Source organism: Lagopus muta, chromosome 2 (genome assembly GCF_023343835.1).
Source record: "Lagopus muta isolate bLagMut1 chromosome 2, bLagMut1 primary, whole genome shotgun sequence".
NCBI classification, from domain to species: Eukaryota; Metazoa; Chordata; class Aves; order Galliformes; family Phasianidae; genus Lagopus; species Lagopus muta.
This window is the reverse complement of record NC_064434.1, coordinates 74163637-74182163: the sequence shown is the minus strand read 5'-3', so window position 1 is coordinate 74182163 and position 18527 is coordinate 74163637. Positions and strand designations below refer to the sequence as shown.

Sequence of the window (18527 nt, the reverse complement as noted above, 5' to 3'; positions counted from 1 at the left end):
GCATCTTCCACTCACAGCTCTAGGATAAGCACTTTCCTTCAGCACTTCCAACTTCTCCCCTTAAAATTTAGTCAAAGTCTGACCTTGAGATCTTATAAACTTAGAAAATTATCTAAAACATATTCCACTTAATCTGGTACTTTTCCTCCTCTTTATCTATCCAGAGCTTAAATACGTTAACTCTGCCTTGTTGATGTCTTGAATCTTCACCACAAACACATTTTTGATCTGTTGGTGTCTTTATTTGGAAAATGGTGTGTGTTTATCTTAGAACTACCTAATGCAAAATCTCAAATGTCTGCACTACAGTGTTAGATATATCTATATTTATTGGTGTGATAGTATTTGCTTTCTTGGCATCATTCTAAAGGAGAAAAAAAAAAACACTACTCGAAAGGACTTGAAACTATACTGGGAAAAGAGGGGTGACTCTTTCATCTGCATACTGTTGCATAAATACTGTCTTTTCAGAACAAAGGTAAGCAGAGCACTTTTAGAAAGAGTTGAAGTGTCCCTAACCTCTGAACATAAAGCTTCTGGGCTGCACTCACTTCTGGCACCCTAGAAATACTCTGCTCTCCCTTTCCTGGGACAACAAAATTAAATAAACAGTCAAATGAGTTGTGAACATTGGCTTGATGAGGAAATGCAGTACTTTTGCTCTGATGTCATACATGCACATTTAGACACATTACTAAACTGAATCAACAAGTTGTTGATGAAAATCCAGGAGCTGCTAAGATATGCTCCACAGAACAAGAAATTCTAATAGACAACTATTGGAAAAAATACTTTTGCCAATTGGCTGCTTATTTTAGCTTAGCAACTGGCTTATGCTCTAGCCTATTCCTTAACATCTAAAGTAAATACTGAACTCTCTCATGTTTACAAACCTTCTTAAGCTATTTGCCTAGGAAACCTTGCAGTAATGAAGTCCCCTGTGTTGTATTTAAGCGTTTCCTCCTGTTGGAAGAATAAATCTATCAAGTTTTCGGCCTCCCACAAACACAGTGTATGAAGGGCTGTATGTGCTGTAAGCCCTGAGAAACACCAGAAGCAATTCAAAATGATGAAAATATACTTTTGGACACCTCTCACTCCTCTGCCTGGAACTAGGCTAGGTAGGGACTTTAGATCTGAAGAGGCAAATGGGAGTTTACCTTGTGTAGCGTACTATTCCCTTCCCTCTCCCCCGTCTCCACAGATGAGCAGTGACTGAGTTGGCAGAAGTCTGCTGAGCCTTTCCTAGCCAGGAATTTGCCCAGCTGTTTGGCCCAGGATTTCACAGAAAAGAAGGAAACCTTTCTGGCTGAAGCTTCTGCAAAGACGGTGGTTCAGTGATCAAAGCATTAGCTTTCCTACAGGAGAAAGAGGAGAGGGGCATTTCAACAGGGCCCTGACCTCTTTGTGATAAATGCTCACCCTAGAATATACCTAATCTCTTAGGAAAAGTGGTGGGATTACAAAGGCACTAAGGTCTCCATTTCTTCTAAAAGCATGTGTTAGGTTCAGAACTTTGTGGTTTGAAAACACGTCTCTTCTAACAGCTTCTTGTATTGCCATTGCAGGATGATTTGGAAATTGGCCGTGTCCATCTTTTTGATGGCAGCACTGGCTAGAGTAGCAGACAGCAGGAAGAACCGCCCGGCGGGGGCGATCCCATCCCCCTACAAGGACAGCAGCAGCAACAACTCAGAGCGGAGGCAGCAGCTGAACAAGGAGGTGCTGGCCTCCAGCCAGGAGGCCCTCGTGGTCACTGAACGGAAGTACCTCAAGAGCGACTGGTGCAAGACGCAGCCCTTGCGACAGACTGTCAGTGAGGAGGGCTGCATAAGCCGCACCATCATCAACCGCTTCTGCTATGGGCAGTGCAACTCCTTCTACATACCGCGGCATGTGAAGAAGGAGGAGGAGTCCTTCCAGTCCTGTGCTTTCTGCAAGCCACACAAGGTGACCTCCTCAACTGTGCAGCTGGAATGCCCTGAGCTGGACCCACCATTCCGACTCAAGAAAATTCAGAAGGTGAAGCAGTGCCGGTGCATGTCTGTGAATCTGAACAACTCAGGCAAGATGTAAGAATAGCTGTGTGGCTGCTGCTTGCTGTTTTCCTGTTGTCCACATCAGACATCCCGCTGCATCTCCTCTCCATTGGGCAGACTGCCTGTTTTCTTGTTGTTTTTTTTTTTTCTTTTTTTCCCTGTTTATTTTTTATTTCGGGAGATATCTCTCCAGAAAGGAAAGGCTCCTTGTCATGTGCCTACTGGAATAAAGCTGTTTAATGGGCTATGTTATGCACTTGATCATCAGGTTCATTTTATGTCTGGTATCATCTGACAGTTGAATCTTACAGGGTGGAGCAGGCTCCTGAAGTTGAGACTGTGCATCTAAGTGACCAGTTGGCTGAATGCAACGTTAAATGTTTCCACTGTGTGGAGTAAAGCCATCTCCCTACACTCCAGTCCCCTCCACCAGATGAGATGCCTTCCCATTAAGCTGTTCCGGGGCTTGCTGCTGTCACCATGATAGGCTGGGTTCTGCCCAAATCTGGGTGAGGCAGACCAGGGAGAGCTACAAAGAGTAACATACAAAAAGAGACTCTCTGACAAGGCTCGGCTTCTTGAGACACCTCTTACTGTGCAATTGACAAACTGTTCCAAACTTGTGGTCTGAACTGCAGATAAGAGCTGAAAGGGAGAGGGCGAAACGTCAGATCAGCCGCCGTGATCACATCAGCAGCCTGAAGGAGGATTCTTAAGCTGTTGTGGCTGGAATATACTGAACATGTGGTCTCTGCAGCAGTGTTTGTTTTGTAACTTAGCTATAGTAAACAGCTGCTTAAAGTATTATAGACCTAGCCATGTATATTTTTCTTGTGACAGAATATGTCGGAGATTAAAATGTGGTAAGAGACTTGGTTGCTAGGTCAGCTGCCTGGCTTAAAATGGATGCATTTTAACTGGGCTCTTGGTACGTTAATGTGTTAGATCTGCGCCTGTTTCTTACTCCAAAAAGGACAACATCCATTTATTACCTTATATTTATGCCTGCTCAGACTGGAGAACGTGGAAGGTGATTGGAGAGGAGCTGAGAACACTAATGGTGTGTTTCACTTAAGGTATAAAAGCACTGTCGCACAAAGAACAAAATTTGGTCATTGCTGGACCGAATGCAAAAGCTGCCTTATTGTTCAGCGTCATCAGGTGCTGGAAGTGACATCTCTCCCATGATTGGAAACCAGGAAGAAGTGTTGATGTTAAAGGATAAACCCATCAGTCAGTGCTGTGGGAATAGGTCACAGTTGTATGAGTAGGGAGAGAAAGTCAGCGCTAATCACTGTGACACTGGTGGCCCACTGAGTGTTTGGGTTCTACATAATCCATGGTGGTGAACACTTTGCAGTTAATTTTGATCATACTGTGTTGTTATTCACTTGGTGGAGTTTAGCATGTCCTGTGTATCCTGTTTGTTCCAGTTCTGATCTGTATTAGTACCAGCTGCATTAAGATCATAAGATGTCTAAAAACAAACCAGCCCCTTCCCCCAAACTGTAGCCCATGCATGCTCAATCATCTGAAGCTTACTAATTAACAGTGACAAGTTGACTCCCCGATGCATGTCTTAGGGTTCAGGATCTGCATCTGCTGATAACAGCTTGCTGTGGGAACCCTTTCCTTCCAGATTCCTTACGTGCAGCCACTTCAAGGGGTTAATGTGTTTAGGACTCTGGCCAACCAAGAGTTCAGTGCCATATTATGTGAGACAGGCTGCTCTAAGAGGCTTTTGGGACTGAGCTCCACAAGAGCTCACCAAGCGGTTTATGGGGATTGGCACGGGCAGGATGAGGTTGGTCAGGTGTGCTAGCCCTATTAAGTGAACAGTTATGTGTTTTCTTCTGTGATCTTTCAGAAATGCAGAGGGAGACCCCTCACAGTTGTTTTTTCAGAAGCTGGCATTACTATACTAACAGCATCATGCCAACCCCTGAATGGATAGTGTTCATTCCAGGCCTGATAGTGTCAGTGTGGGTGTGGGGCAAAGTGGAGAAAACTAATCTGTTATGACTCCAGTGATCTCAGTCTCCACTTGAAAGAAACAAACTGAAAGTCAGTCATTTTGGAATGAGAGAGAGAAAAGCACTGTGGTAACTTCAGTTAGGAATGATGTGCAAGAATCTTTAAGCTATGCCCTGCCTGGGGTTTTCATCAGTTTGCAATATGACTATGCTGCAGCTTAAAGTTCCTTCTAGGAGCTATGTTTATGTAAAAACTGAGTTGAGCTTGTAATGGTTAAAACTGTATTTAATTCTTGTTTTATAAATGAAAACTAAAAATGAAGAAATACTTTAAGTATAATGTAATTATTTTATAGGTCTACTATTAAATTATAGATTAAATAATAAAGCTACTCTAGGGTTATATGGCATCCATATGTACAGGCTTTGCTTCAACACCTTGTGTCCAGCTGCTTTTTAATCAGTCTGTTTTCCAGTTTCCTTCTGACCATATGAGACACAAGTAAATGGATTGCCCTGACAGCTTGGGGAAGCCTAGCTACTTTACCCCTACACACTTCTCTATTAATCCCCTATACTACCACTGGCTTTTTTGGTTAATGACAAGAAGGCAACCAAAGTTCCACCACTAGCTGAACTGCTGGCATTTACATTCAGAGAAGAAGCTATCGTCTGTTTTGCTCAAAATGTAGGCAAATCCTTACATAATAGTCACCAATCTACACATAGAAATAAGTTTGTCTCTTAAGATATAGGTGAGTTTGAACCCTGGCCATCAGCTCTTGAATGAGTACAGTGTATGCACGTCAAAGTGTAGAGTAGTATCTTTGATGCTGTTTTCCAACCCAAAGAAAAGATTGTTGCAAAAAACAACAACAGCAAAAAACACCAAAAAAACCCAAAATCAAACATGAAGGAAAGCTTTAGCTAGGAAAGGGATTTCTTACAGTGAGAGGTGAGCCTCCATCAGAAGAGGTATCTGTCATGGATATTGAGAGAAACAGGAGTGCATAGACTACAATTAGCAAGGGGGAGCTACCTTCATTATGGCACTGTAACTAACATAAGTAGGAGCCCACTCTCCTCATCTCCCAAACTCTTGACCAAATTCTCTCACAGTTCAGCAAAGATACATATCTTTTTTAAGTAACCAGTTGTTTTTTCTGTTGTTATTTTCTTTTTTTGTTGTTTTGAGAATTCTACTGTGCTTTCACTAAGTATGGTCAGAGCTCTCTGCTCAGATCACAGAATCACAGAATTGTAGGTGTTGGAAGGGACCTCCAGAGATCATCAAGTCCAACCCCCCTGCCAAAGCAGGTCCCCTACAGTAGGTCGCACAGGTAGGCATCCAGGCAGGTCTTGAACATCTCCAGAGAAGGAGACTCCACCACCTCCCTGGGCAGCCTGTTCCAATGCTCCGTCACCTCACTGTAAAGAAGTTCTTGCGCATGTTTGTGCGGAACTTCCTATGCTGCAGTTTCCAGCCGTTTCCCCTTGTCCTGTCTCCACTCACCACTGAAAACAGTCTGGCCTCGCCATTCTGCCCCCCACACCTTAGATATTTATAGACCTGGATCAGGGCCCCTCTCAGTCTTCTTTTCTCAAGGCTGAACAGACGCAGTTCACTCAGCCTTTCCTCATAGGTGAGATGCTCCAGGCCCTTCACCATCTTTGTGGCCCTCCGCTGGACTCTTTCCAAGAGATCCCTGTCTTTTTTGTACTGGGGAGCCCAGAACTGGACGCAGTACTCCAGATGAGGTCTTACCAGGGCAGAGTAGAGGGGGAGGATCACCTCCTTCGACCTGCTGGCCACGCTCTTTTTAATGCACCCCAGTAAGCCATTGGCCTTTTTGGCCACAAGGGCACACTGCTGGCTCGCTGCCAACCTGTCATCCACCAGGACACCCAGGTCCCTTTCCACGGAGCTCCCCTCCAGCAGGTCATCCCCCAACCTGTACTGGTGCATGCAATTATTCCTCCCCAGATGCAAGACTCTACACTTGCTTTTGTTAAACCTCATCCGGTTTTTTTCTGCCCAGCTCTCCAGCCTATCCAGGTCTTGCTGAATGGCATGGAATTGGCGTGTCAGCCAATCCTCCCAACTTCGTATCATCAGCAAACTTGCTGAGGGTGGCCATTATCCCCTCATCAAGGTCACTGATTAAGACGTTGAACAAGACTCGACCCAGCACAGATCCCTGAGGAACACCACTAGTTACAGGCCTCCAACCGGACTCTGCACCACCAACAACGACCCTCTGCGCTCTGCCAGTCAGCCATTTCTCAACCCACCTCACTGTCCACTCATCTATCCCACACTTCCTCAGCTTTGATATAAGGATGTCGTGGGGGACAGTATCAAATACCTTGCTGAAATCAAGGTAGACTACATCCACTGCTCTCCCCCTATCCACCCAGCCAGAGACAACATATAGAAGGCTACCAGGTTGGTCAAGCACAACCTCCCCCTTGTGAACCTGTGCTGACTACTCCTGATAACCTCCTCTTCTTCCAGTTGTCTGGAGATGACATCCAGTACAAGCTGTTCCATCACCTTTCCAGGGACAGAGGTGAGGCTGACTGGCCTATAATTGCCTGGGTCTTCCTTCTTGCCTTTTTTGAAGACCGGGGTGATGTTGGCTATCTTCCAGTCTTCAGGCACCTCCCCCATCCTCCAAGACTTCTCAAAGATGACAGAAAGCGGTTCAGCAATCACCTCTGCCAGCTCCCTCAGCACCCGATGAGATGTGAGAATCATAGAGTCACCCCATTTGGAACGGACTCCTAAAGACCACTGAGCCCAACTCTTGATGAGGCAGATGCCCCATCTTGCAAATGCCTCAGTCATTTGGCTTAAAATGAGCTCAGGCAGCCACATCCTCCAGCAGCCCACTCTCATTTTTGCCCCTCTCTTGGCCAGTGTTTTTACTTAGCTTGTAGCTTCACTGCCCAGCACCCAGCTGAACTTCTGTCTGTGTTCCAGCTTGGTTGGCTCTCTCAGTCTCTTCCTGCCTTGCTGCTGAAGCATACTAGAAGTTCATGTGGTAATCCAATGAACTCCCTCTTGTGAAAACAATCCAGAAGCAGGTGAGTCACCCTGGATAGATGGAAGAGGCACTCAGTCAGACGGATCCAATCTCTCTTAAATGCAACTGGTGTTGTGGGACAGGGAAAAGGAGGGGAACAGCAAATGTTAAGCTCTGTTGTGGAACTGCTGGCTTGGCAAGTCCCCGGTCTGTGATGAGTGACACATGAAGATTCTTGATTTCTAAGAGCTGCAGCTGGAAAAAAAATAAAAACCAAAAAAACAAAAAAACCAAAACAAAGCAACAACAACAAAACCAATTTAGATTCAACAGAGTATTTTTATCCTCAGAAAGATACCATACTTCTGAGACAATGAGCTTACCCTTAGATGCCTTTACAAGTAGGTTGGATGAATGTTTATTAGATAAAGACAGATCTGCCATCATCAAGGGAATAGCCTGTAAAATCCATTCTGTAGTGTGAATCCTTTTCTACTGATGGGTACTGACCTGAAGGATGTTGGGCATTGCTTTGCCTTTTTCTGATCATTTCATATTGTCTTCAGAAGAATTCAGCTCTGTCAGTTTTCACTTACTCTGTCCATAGCAGTTCAAAATTGGTGTAAGTTATGTAACTGATATAAGGGAGTTGGCATAAACAGAGCCCTACTTATTAGCCTAGAGTATGTAGCAAAATAATAGCAATGCAAAGACTTGCTATATCTTCTCTTGATGAAATTAATAGCTGCTTTCAACTTTTAAGCTGATTACTTAAAAAAAATCAGACAAGAAAAGATGACAACCTATGGAAGATGTGACTACTCACGTTCCCAGTGCCACTGTTGGTTAATACTTAACTGACTTTTGGAAGTTCTTTACAAAGATGAAAGTTGCTACAGGAAAGCCAAACACTGCTGCGTCACAACAACTGTGACTAAGTACTGTCCTTCTGAAAGGTTTAATTTGCAAAGCAGAGCAACATAAATCTTAGGTCATCTTGAAAGGAGGATCTTCTCATACTCAGAAAGTTACATCTGCTGCTTAGGTATACAAGTCCTTATTGAGCTGCTGCAGTTTAAGCAACTATGAACGATTTATATGATGACAGCAAAGGCTCAGCAAGTGTAGCATGTTTGATACTCAAGTAAATGGGGAGAGAGACCTAAAGGGCCTTTCCACTTTCTAAAAGCAAACAAAATAATGTTTTGAATTCTGACAAAGTTCTGTGTGCCACTGAAAAAAGTAATGTTGACTTACATTGGGATTCCACTCATGCTGTGGGTCAGGCTGGATGGTGCTCTGAGCAACCTGATGTAGCTGTAGGTGTCTCTGTTCATTCCAGGGGAGTTGAACTAGATGGCCTACAGAAGTGACTTCCAACTCAAATGAGTATATGATTACAATATATACACTGTAAAAGATATACGCAGATAATATTTTTGAACACATTTTTGCAATAATAGCAATTTAGTAGGCATGTGACACAGGCAGCACTAATAAGAACAGGTTACAGGTGTGCTTCTAGTAGGAACAGTTAGGTTCCTCACAGGTATCAAATCAGCTCCACAGCAGTAAAGAAATGTATTTGAATCAGCTAAGCCTAATGCACTACTGGAGGCATGCACAAGCACGGTGAGTGCATTCCCGCTTGGGAAGAGGTATTATATCCACATAAGGACGAGTTACTGGTACTGTAACTGTAATTGTAATGTAAATGGGGCATCCAAAAGCCCCATTTCCACTGATCCCTTCACATTAGTTTCCTGATGAGAAGTGGCACTTAGTGCATGGTTGCTAAAACTACAGCACAGCATGAGAGTGAAGAGAGAAGGCAACTATTTTGTTGTTATTCCTTTTATTTTCATATAAATTAACATTCTAAAAAAAATTGAAATAGAAACACTAAATACAGTATTGCACATAGTGATCTTTGTTAGATGATTATTATTTCATTTAGTATAATTACATACTGTAGGTACTGAAGGGAACAGGAAGGCTACAAATGAAAACATGCTACTGTATTCTTGCACTTAGGAGCAAAGTTAAGAGGAAAAGACTACTGTTTACATAAATACAAACATGGATTTGAATCAGTGCCATTAAAATAGCTTTATTTTTTAAAGTTTTTTTTTTTTCCATAAGTTAGTTGTAACAACAAATAATCTCTTCTCACTCCCCCAAATAGTAATGTTACTCCTGTCAACACAAAGTTTTAGAACTCCATTCTTAGTAATTTATATCCCTGACAGAAATTATTACGACTACAGAATTTCAAATATGTTTGTCAGCAACAGGAGACTTACTTTTCACATAGTGAAAAAAAAACCATCTTTTCTAGTGCTTGGTATAAGTGAAGAATAACAGATTCCTGAGGTCATATTTCACACTTCTTTTATGACACTTGTATAGTATAGTAGCTTCTAGACAGGTAGGAATGTCTGATGATGTGCTAGATTAGACAGGGAATAACGCACCCCCGCAGGTTAGACTTCATTTGCTTTTTACTCCAGTGTCTTTCAGGCAGCAGGGCTGAATGAAGCATGTGCCTCCAACTCAGTATTAAACTCTGGTTGCTTTCAGGAAAAGCGAGCCTTGAAAGCAGAACGTTATCAATCAGGCAGATTGTTTTGGTGCTATTTAATCATGACTGGAGGAAAGAGTTGTTATTGGTTGAACAGATCAAGGCTGATATAATCAATTCTAGATTGCAAACAGAAATAAAGCTTGTGTCATAGATTTCAATCATTAATCTAGCAAGGGACACAGAAAGCCTGGAGGAAAACCCTGCAACTATACTAAGTGTGAAATTAATGTCAATTAGTTGGTAGTCTGTGTCTGTCACTAGAATTGGCTACTGTTTTTCATATGTCAGTCCCCATGTGCATATTTAACGGCTCTCTAAAGGAGTTTTAAAGTAACTGTGAAGCTAATTCCAAAAGAGAAGTCATGTACACGTGGCCAAAAGCCTGTGTGACTTTATCAGCAGTTAAATCTATACTATGCTTTCTAAAGTTCATGTAAAATTATTAGCTGCTCTATATGTTAACAAACTATAACAGCCAAATCTCTCTCATATTCTCTCTATAGTACTTCTGTGCTTTTCTGTATTGTCTTGCTCCCTGCCTCCCCCCCCCCTCTTTATTTTTTTTAATGCTGGATTTCTGACCCCCATTACCACCTGGCATTCACTATCTGGCACAAGATGAAGTAAAAGTCATAAAAGTATGTTGCCTTATCGATTTTAAACATAGTTACAGTAAACATCTTGTTCCACAAATATTTAGCCATGGAGGGCAACCAAACAAGTTGGGAAAGCATTGATTATACTGTATAAGCAGCACTTAACGATTCAAAATACAAACTACATATGCCAACATGAAACAGATACAAACAATTCACTAGGAGTAACATTTCTTTCCCTAATCTAAGCTCACTGTCATGAAGTATCTGCTTTAGACAGATGTTGCCAGTAGGAATGGAAATGTTTTACTTTATCAAGTAGTATTCTTATGAAGTTCAACTTAATGCAATTTTCAGCATGTTCAGAACTGATGCAGATACTGTTTTTATGCATGCTGACTTGGCCTATTTGTAGCATACCATACACTTTATAAAATATCATCTTTGAGTGGTAAAGGAGATACTGAATACAGGGAAGGTGTTTCAAGTCAATATCTAGTCTATTGCTGGGCACTCCATTAAAGTGTTTACACTCATTCATGAATGTACATTAACACATCAATTGATGGAAAACGCCAGAGAACAAAAAGCAAATTCAAAGGGTCCAGAAAGCAAATGATCAGGATGATGTAGTTTCCTTCCCCCTCACACCCCACCCACAGACATGTTGAGTTTTGGTAACCATGTAACAATGGCTTTTGTTTTTCTTCTGTCAGATTTTCATACTTATCTTGGCTTTCTGAAAAATAATAAACATGCAAATGAAGAAAATTCAGCAAGATGATGAATTCACATGTGTAAAGCACACAAATGCATAGGTTAACGTTAAATTATACATACTCTAGAACTGAATTCACAAGTAAAATTCCTTCAAAACCAGAACTGAAGTAAATTGCAGTAAACTTGTGAAATAATTTATTTACATTACTTTTCTCTCTGTCAAATTTTCAGTATCATTGGAAATCTCTGCAGCGCCAAATAAACCAAGATCCTAGTATTGAGATCTACCTCTAAGTCTCATAATAATGAATTGACAAGACTACCATCATTACACTTACTTTCAGAACAGACAAAGCACAGTATTATCTTTTCCAAGAGCTGCTATTTTAAAGAAAATCAGATCAGTGAAACAGAAGCTACTAGTACCTGACACAGTGATCCAATTTGCAAAACGCATGCTATTCTGAACCTTCTTTACATATTGTAACTTTAGAAAAGAGTAATTTGAGGCTGAATAAGCTTGAAGACTCTAATTGTTTTTTCTCCCATCTAGGTGCCTCCCACACTAAGACTGTGATGCAGATATTGGCAGGATAGAGCAATAACACATTACTTTTGCTTGTTCTACATCTCTTTTATGGAGTAACATTAACAGACAACATTCAAGTTGTTTAATCTAGCACCTCTTAAAGAAATAATAGCCAAACAGAACAAGAAGTATATCAAGAGTAAGATGTCTATAGAAGAAAAGGAGAAAAAGATAGAATGAACAATGGTAAAAGAAGTATAGCTACAATTTTTACTTACAATTCCAGAGTCATGTTTTGGTCTTATATTGTAGAGTGATTTCCCCTTTTTCTGTCTGCAGACTTCTTCTGCCTCTTTAACTCTGAAACAAGACACAATTTATAAGCATTCCTCTAAACCAAAATGATTTCTGAAGACAGCACAGTATATAACTTAAAAAATTTAAGTCTAAAGATGCAAATGGACAACTTTATTCCCTATGTCTTCATTAATAGGCTCTACAAAACAGCAATTGAACTTAGCTGTTCTTGCCATACCACCAGGCTCTGGTACTTAAAAGATGAGGCATAATCAATGGCATATTAGATGCTAGTTACAAAAGTAATCAGTACTTATGATAGTTTAATATTGAAATCTAACAGGATTTAAAGTAGCTTGGTAGACATGAAGACCAGCCTTCAGAACATTCAAGCCAAATAATGCTATGAAAATTACTTTTCACACTTATTTTTTAAATCTCTATTCAACCAGTCCTGACCTCAGTACCTCAACTGCAGTTAAGAAAAAAAAAAAAAAAAGGCTCTCATCAAATTTCCTTCCCCCTTTAACCTGATGTTGTTTGTATTTAAAGTGACAAAGCAGCTCTATTTACATTTCCAGTCTTTGCTCTCTAGCTCTTTAAATAAAAATGTTCACTGAAAAATTTCAGTATTGTTCTTAAAAACCATCTGGTTTACAAACAAGGTAGTGCACATCACTTTTCTCTCCACTTTTGGAGGGTGAGCAGCAAAGCATGCATGAAAGCACTTGGGCGCAAAGAGAGGAGCAGGTTCCAGATGTGAGGGTGTCATAGATGAGTGTTTCATGACTTGGTAAACGGTACCAAATTAGGGCTTATGAAATACCACAAAATGCTACATTGTTGATGAGATAAATGTCCTTTTAGTCATCCAGATAGGGAACAAGCCCCAGAAGACAGAAGTCAGCATTCAGACTGGGAGTCTGCCAAAATCAGGCTGGTAGGCTCAACAGCACACCATAAAATGTTTCTCAAACATTTTTACTCATTTTGGAGATCAGTCTTACAAACACACATGGTTACTGAAACACTAATGCAGATTTAAGTTATGAATTCTCTGAGCTTCAAAGACTTACATAAACCCTTTCTTTATGATGGCATTAAATGGTGTGAGATGTGTAATTTTTATTTTTTATGAGAGATGAGACCATTATTTATAAATAGGAAAGTAGAAAATAAGAACGTAAATTCTATATTGGTTTGCTCTTGCCAACAGTATAGACTTTGGATAGCACTTACTCCACTTTTTCATCATTATCCAACAACGAAAAATAACCAACAGTAAAATGATATTGAAGAAATGATATATCTTTGGCTGGTTCCTTGCGGTTCATCTCCAGACCACTTGCATGTCTGCTATTTCACTGAGGCTACACAGGGCAGTGTGAGAATCAGACTTCATGTTGTTATTATTTTAAAATATTTTTTGTGTGTGTGGTAAGGGCCAGATTTTTCAAAATATGACTCCAGCTGGGTCTGCTAAGCACATTACAAAAACTGCCTTTGCATTCATCTCTCCTTCATCTAGATTCACCAAACACACTTCATTCTTCTCCTAAGTTTCAAATTCATACTTTCAAAATTTAATTTAAACTTCAGTTCTTTTCTAGCACGCTGCTCTCTTCATTTGATAATGGTATATTGTATTAAGGGAGGAAGACCTTAACTTCCACAGGTAGAAGAAAAAATAAAAGGCTTCGAGACCTGTTATTTTCAAGTTGTAACATTCTGGACCTGACTGCAAGTCAGTCAGATTGTTGCAGCATAATGTAGAACGGAAATGTCAAATGACAAGTAATTCACCAGCAAAATGTATTTAAATAGATTGAATAAAAGCGACAGCCGGAGTACGGTGACAGTTTTAAATAGAAGCTTATAGGAATTATACAGGATGCAATGAAAGTCAAAGACTTTTTCTTTCCCTTAAAACACCACCTTTTCTTCTGATTCATTTCTACATACATCTGAATAAGAGCATTTGTAACACTAATCTTCTCATGATCTTTTCAAAACAGTCAGACACATTCGAAGCTATAAAAAACCACTCACAGAAATAAAAAAGCTCACATATCATATTGTTTCCTCTTTTTGAAATACAGCTATGACTGACTCCCATCACTGGCATAACTTAAATAAGAAAATGAAATGTTACTTGGGGTTAAATTAGTATCAAATCCTGGGGAACGCAGAAGCACTACCAAAGTGATCATTGTTTTATAGAAGCAACGTAATATATGCAGGTATTCAAACTATTCATCATGCAAGCGACAGCATGTGAAATATACAAAAATATTTACTAAACCAGCTCACATAGATCCAGATGTTACTCTCAGGAAATATCAGGGAATCTCTAGTTCCAGTCTTTGTTGCATTAACAAAGAACAGATTGCTCACTGCTTGCCTAACACACCAGCTCATAAGATGGCTTGGCTTCCCCTCTAGGTTTAATGTTCATTCAAAACAAGAATCCTTGTATGGACTGGAACTTGTGATAATACAGTGACGAGTTATTTTCTGGAAAGCAAGTCCTATTGAGTGCCATTGTCAGTATAACGTCTCTAAATCTGCTGGGTTTTTTTAGAATTAATAGATGTTTGAAGAAATGCTGCCTTGCCTTGAAAGAACAAAATATAACAATGCTAGCTAGTGAAAGAGATGGTCTTAGTTTTTCTGTTACTTAAACTGCACTTGGAAAAAAAAAAAAAAAAAAAGACCAACAGCCTTAAAGCTTGTGCTACCCATTTTTTCAAGATTATGTAAGAGGTCCTAGTCTCTCAAGTATAGCTGCAGAACTGAAGTTTTTGGGAGTCTTTATGAAATTCCTTGTAGTTTAAGTATATTTATTTATCACAGTGGGAATGGAGAAGATGAAAAGCATTATCCCCTAATACACTTCAGACAAAGCTGAAAGCTAGCAGCCACTTGGTTCCAGTTCCAACCATATCACTGACTCATTGTGTGGGTTTGGGATAGTTCACTGCCTCCTGGCCCTGATCCTGCATGAAGATTCAAGTGGTTGGATAAAGCCTCACTGAAACCAATATGATCTATAGATATACTTCCTCAGCAAAAAATGTCATTAGAAATGTAAATGTAGCACAATAAAGTCTTATTTTCAGGAAGCTAGATTATGACTAAGTAAAAACTAGAAGGGCATAAAACTGTACATATTTAAAGATATAATATATATCTAAATTCTAAGAAGTCAACACACTGGTGAAACATAGAGACAATTATTAGCCTTCTACAGCACTGTGAACCAGCTGCAGTGTGCATGTATTTTCCAAAGCCTGACCATTGAACTAAACTGATTTTATTGAATTTAACCCAAATCCTTCTAAAAGAGCAAAAGGATTTGTTTTGATGTTAATATCAAGATCATTTAAACTGCAAGAAGTGTTGCCTTTTGAGATAAGGACAATTATCTCAACTCAGTTGGAAAATATTTAATTGCCACCGGCAATTAAAAAAATATACATTAGATATTCTGTCCTGCTCCTGAAGGATTCTTCATCTTCTCATAGATAAAATCTACAACATTTAGGCAAAACCACCTTGCTTCTGTCAACTCAAGACAGGTTAAGACCTGGTTATCACTATGGTAAATTCCTACATATCATCACAGCATCCTTAACATTGGGAAATACATCTAAGATCATTTAGTCCAACTGTCTACCTACCACCAATACTGCCCACTGAGCCATGTACCTATGTATTACATCTACGTGTATCTTAAACGCCTCCAGGGATGGTGACTCCATCTCCACAGGCAGCTTGTTCCACTGCCTGACCACTTTTTGTGAGAAGATTTACCTAATATCCAATCTGAATCTCCCCTGGCACAACTTAAGGCCATTATCTCTTGTCTTGTTGCTTTTACCCAGAAGAAGAGACCCCTGCCTTGCCACAGCCTCCTTTCAAATAATTGTAGAGAGCAGTAACGTCATCTTGCTCTGAACTTTTCTGTACTACTTCCCCCTGACTTCAGCAGAACTATTATTATCAATATGGAGATGCAAGGTAGTCCAAGACAAAGAGGTACAAAAATTGCAATAACTTAAGTTGTAATATTAGGAAGACTGGCTTAAATATTCAACAATGGTCAACTGTTATGGCTTCATGAAAATGTTAACAGATCTCTTTCAATTTTGGCAAGAGGGCAGGTAACGTTTGGGGAATACAACACAAGCGCTATGAATCTGTGAGCCTCCCAACAGTCACAAATAGGGAAGAAGTACTCAGTGTAGACAGTGACATACTTAACAGGATCCAGGCCAAAGTGACACTGCTGTTCTGCCTCTGTAGACAACAAAGCACTCAAAATGTTTGAAAAAGTTAACAAGACAGTCCTAGGATGAGAATTCAATTGTCAAGACCTTGTTTTCCCTGAGGGAAGCCCTGGAAAGAAGAGTCTGAGGAAGTTGGGTGCTTCTCTGTGCCTGAGAGAATATGACTCTTAGGCAAAGGCAGGCAAGTGCATAGATTGATATACTGTTTCAAAGACCTGTTTCTAGTTAAAACAGTTGCATGCAACTAATACTTTCGGTGATAGAGGTAATTTGGTCACTTTGTGGAATCACTGCTCTCAAGTGCAACTAAGTACTCTGAAGTGGAACAGCAACTCCAGGCAAGTTCTGAGATAGGGTGAGAGAAAGAAGTGCTAAGGGAGTCTAACAGGGTCAGGTTGGAGATTAGGTTCATCATCAAGATGATGATCAAGGACATTAACAGGCACCTTAGGGTAAGGCAGGTGTCACAGCAGCCAGCTGCCAGAATTCAAGAAGCACTTGGAAAAAGCTTTCAGCCATAAGATTTGAATTTTGAGTAGTCCTGTGTGGATTCACAAGTTGGAGTTGATGATACCTGTGGGTCCTTTCCAACTCAGAATATTCTACAATTCTATGAAAAGGCACATGGCATGCTCTTGGAGAAGCCAGGTGGCGCAGTTAAAGTGTGACAGGAATTGTTCACATTGTTTGCAGTGTGCTAAGATGCTTCTGCATGGCTGATGCTCTAATTATCTAATTTCATACTTCTCAGCTTTTCCAACTCACTTGCTTTCAATAAACTGATGGTTTCATTTGCTATCAAGCCCTGTCCCAGATCACGTCAATTTTGGCTTAAGGGGAGCATATTTTTTCAATAGGAAAGATAGCATCAGCACTACACCTTTGGCATTTTTGGCATGCTGTTTCTGTTCCCAAGACATTTTTGTTTTTGCCTTTATAAGGACGTAGTCATACAAAACTAATCTCAGTCAAACAGAGTTGCTTAATTCCTTATAGCAATCTGAAGAGCAGAGTTATTAGCAGTTATTAGATTTAACATCAGGTCCAATGCAAATTCTATAAGTGCACACTAAGAGTGCTCATAATGGGTATCTGGACAAATACATGTTCCATAAGGTTAATTAAATTGAGTTCAGATGTTTCTTTCATTATTTCAGAAAGGATTACTTTCTGAACAGCCCCAACAAGAATAAAGTATAAAATATAAGTAAGCAATCCTTGGCTTAGTTAAAAGTACAAGTGAATGAAGAGGTAATTACTCACTGAGTCCAACAATTAGTGTCTCAAATTCTACTACGTATAAAGATTCAGAGTCTAATAAGCATTGCCTGTAACAAAAGAAATAGCTTCTTCTTTCCATCATAGTAAAAGTACCCTTAACTTCCTTCTACCTCATATTCATTGTAAGACAAACATACACAAATTGATTAAGTTTAAAGACAATCTATGAGACAAATAGATAATGAGTTACACTTTGGCAGGTATGCAGGAAAAAAGAACCAGACATCCCTACAAAACCAAAAGACAGACTAGCTATATCTACTTTCTAGACCAAAAAGCCAGCCTGGTCACAATCTTATCAAGCCTCAGAGAATTTCTATCATCATTCAGTCCACTGAGAAGGGCAGCCGCTTTCCTAACAATGAACATTAATAATTTTGACTGAAGTATCTGTAACAGATTCATTTCTTACTGGCTCCGTTTAGGCTTAGTAGCCTTACAGTTCACTAGCAAGTGCTAAGACATGACAAATGTAAGCACAGTGAGAAGGCTGGAATGTTATATGCCTTAGATACTGGAGCTGCTCACAAAAACTTCCACGATAAACTCAGACATATATTACTTTTACAGCTTGAAAATGTATTTCATGAAACCCAAAATAATTTTTTCTACAAATATACTGTACTTTGTAACATATAGCAAAGCTGAGACTAATATTCTTTATATTCCTAGTGCTTTTTATCAGATGAATAAAATGTGTTTTGCACATCAAAATATTTTATGTAGGTTAGTTTGGGGTAGAGATGGCATATTTATAATAATAATAATACCTTAACAAATAATTTAAAAAAAATCTCCACAAAAATATCAAGTACTAGATGCCCTTACGATATCAAGAGTAGAAAGCTTTAAAGCTGTGTTTTTGGAAAACTATTCCAGAGCAACTGGCATAAGTTTTATTACTTGTTCAGTTACTAAACTATAGTTACAAACTATAGTGAAATAACTTTTTTTGTTGTTAAGGAATTTCTCTTTTGTGAAAAAAACAGTGACTGTTGAGAAAAAATACGATTCTCAACATAAAAGTGCAGTAAAAAATGTAGAGCTTTTACTTTCACGCCAATAGGATTGAAGTGATGACACAGATATGATTCAGTAACTGACTGCAAAGACTTTATACAGATAAGAAGCACATTTTAATGTACCCGGTGCCATCAAACTGACTGATGAAACCTAACCTCTCCTACAAACAA

The 18527-nt window shown here is 39.7% G+C and overlaps 2 protein-coding genes across 5 annotated transcripts in view; one reads left to right on the top strand and one right to left on the bottom strand.

Annotated features, from left to right (window-relative positions):
* GREM2 (gremlin 2, DAN family BMP antagonist) overlaps window positions 1-10187 on the top strand; it is a 47458-nt gene extending 37271 nt beyond the window's left edge. Inside the window, exon 2 of the mRNA XM_048937770.1 lies at window positions 1569-10187. Within this exon, the coding sequence (XP_048793727.1) occupies window positions 1570-2076 (507 nt within the window). The 5' untranslated portion in view covers window position 1569 and the 3' untranslated portion in view covers window positions 2077-10187. The remainder of the gene's footprint in view (window positions 1-1568) is intronic.
* The window catches only part of FMN2 (formin 2), a 145200-nt gene continuing 136828 nt past the window's right edge, over window positions 10156-18527 (bottom strand). For all 4 annotated transcript variants that reach the window (XM_048937759.1, XM_048937758.1, XM_048937761.1 and 1 more), the window contains 2 exons: window positions 11746-11827; window positions 10156-10957 (listed from right to left, as the gene is read on the bottom strand). In XM_048937759.1, the coding sequence (XP_048793716.1) occupies window positions 10931-10957; window positions 11746-11827 (109 nt within the window). In that variant the 3' untranslated portion in view covers window positions 10156-10930. The remainder of the gene's footprint in view (window positions 10958-11745; window positions 11828-18527) is intronic.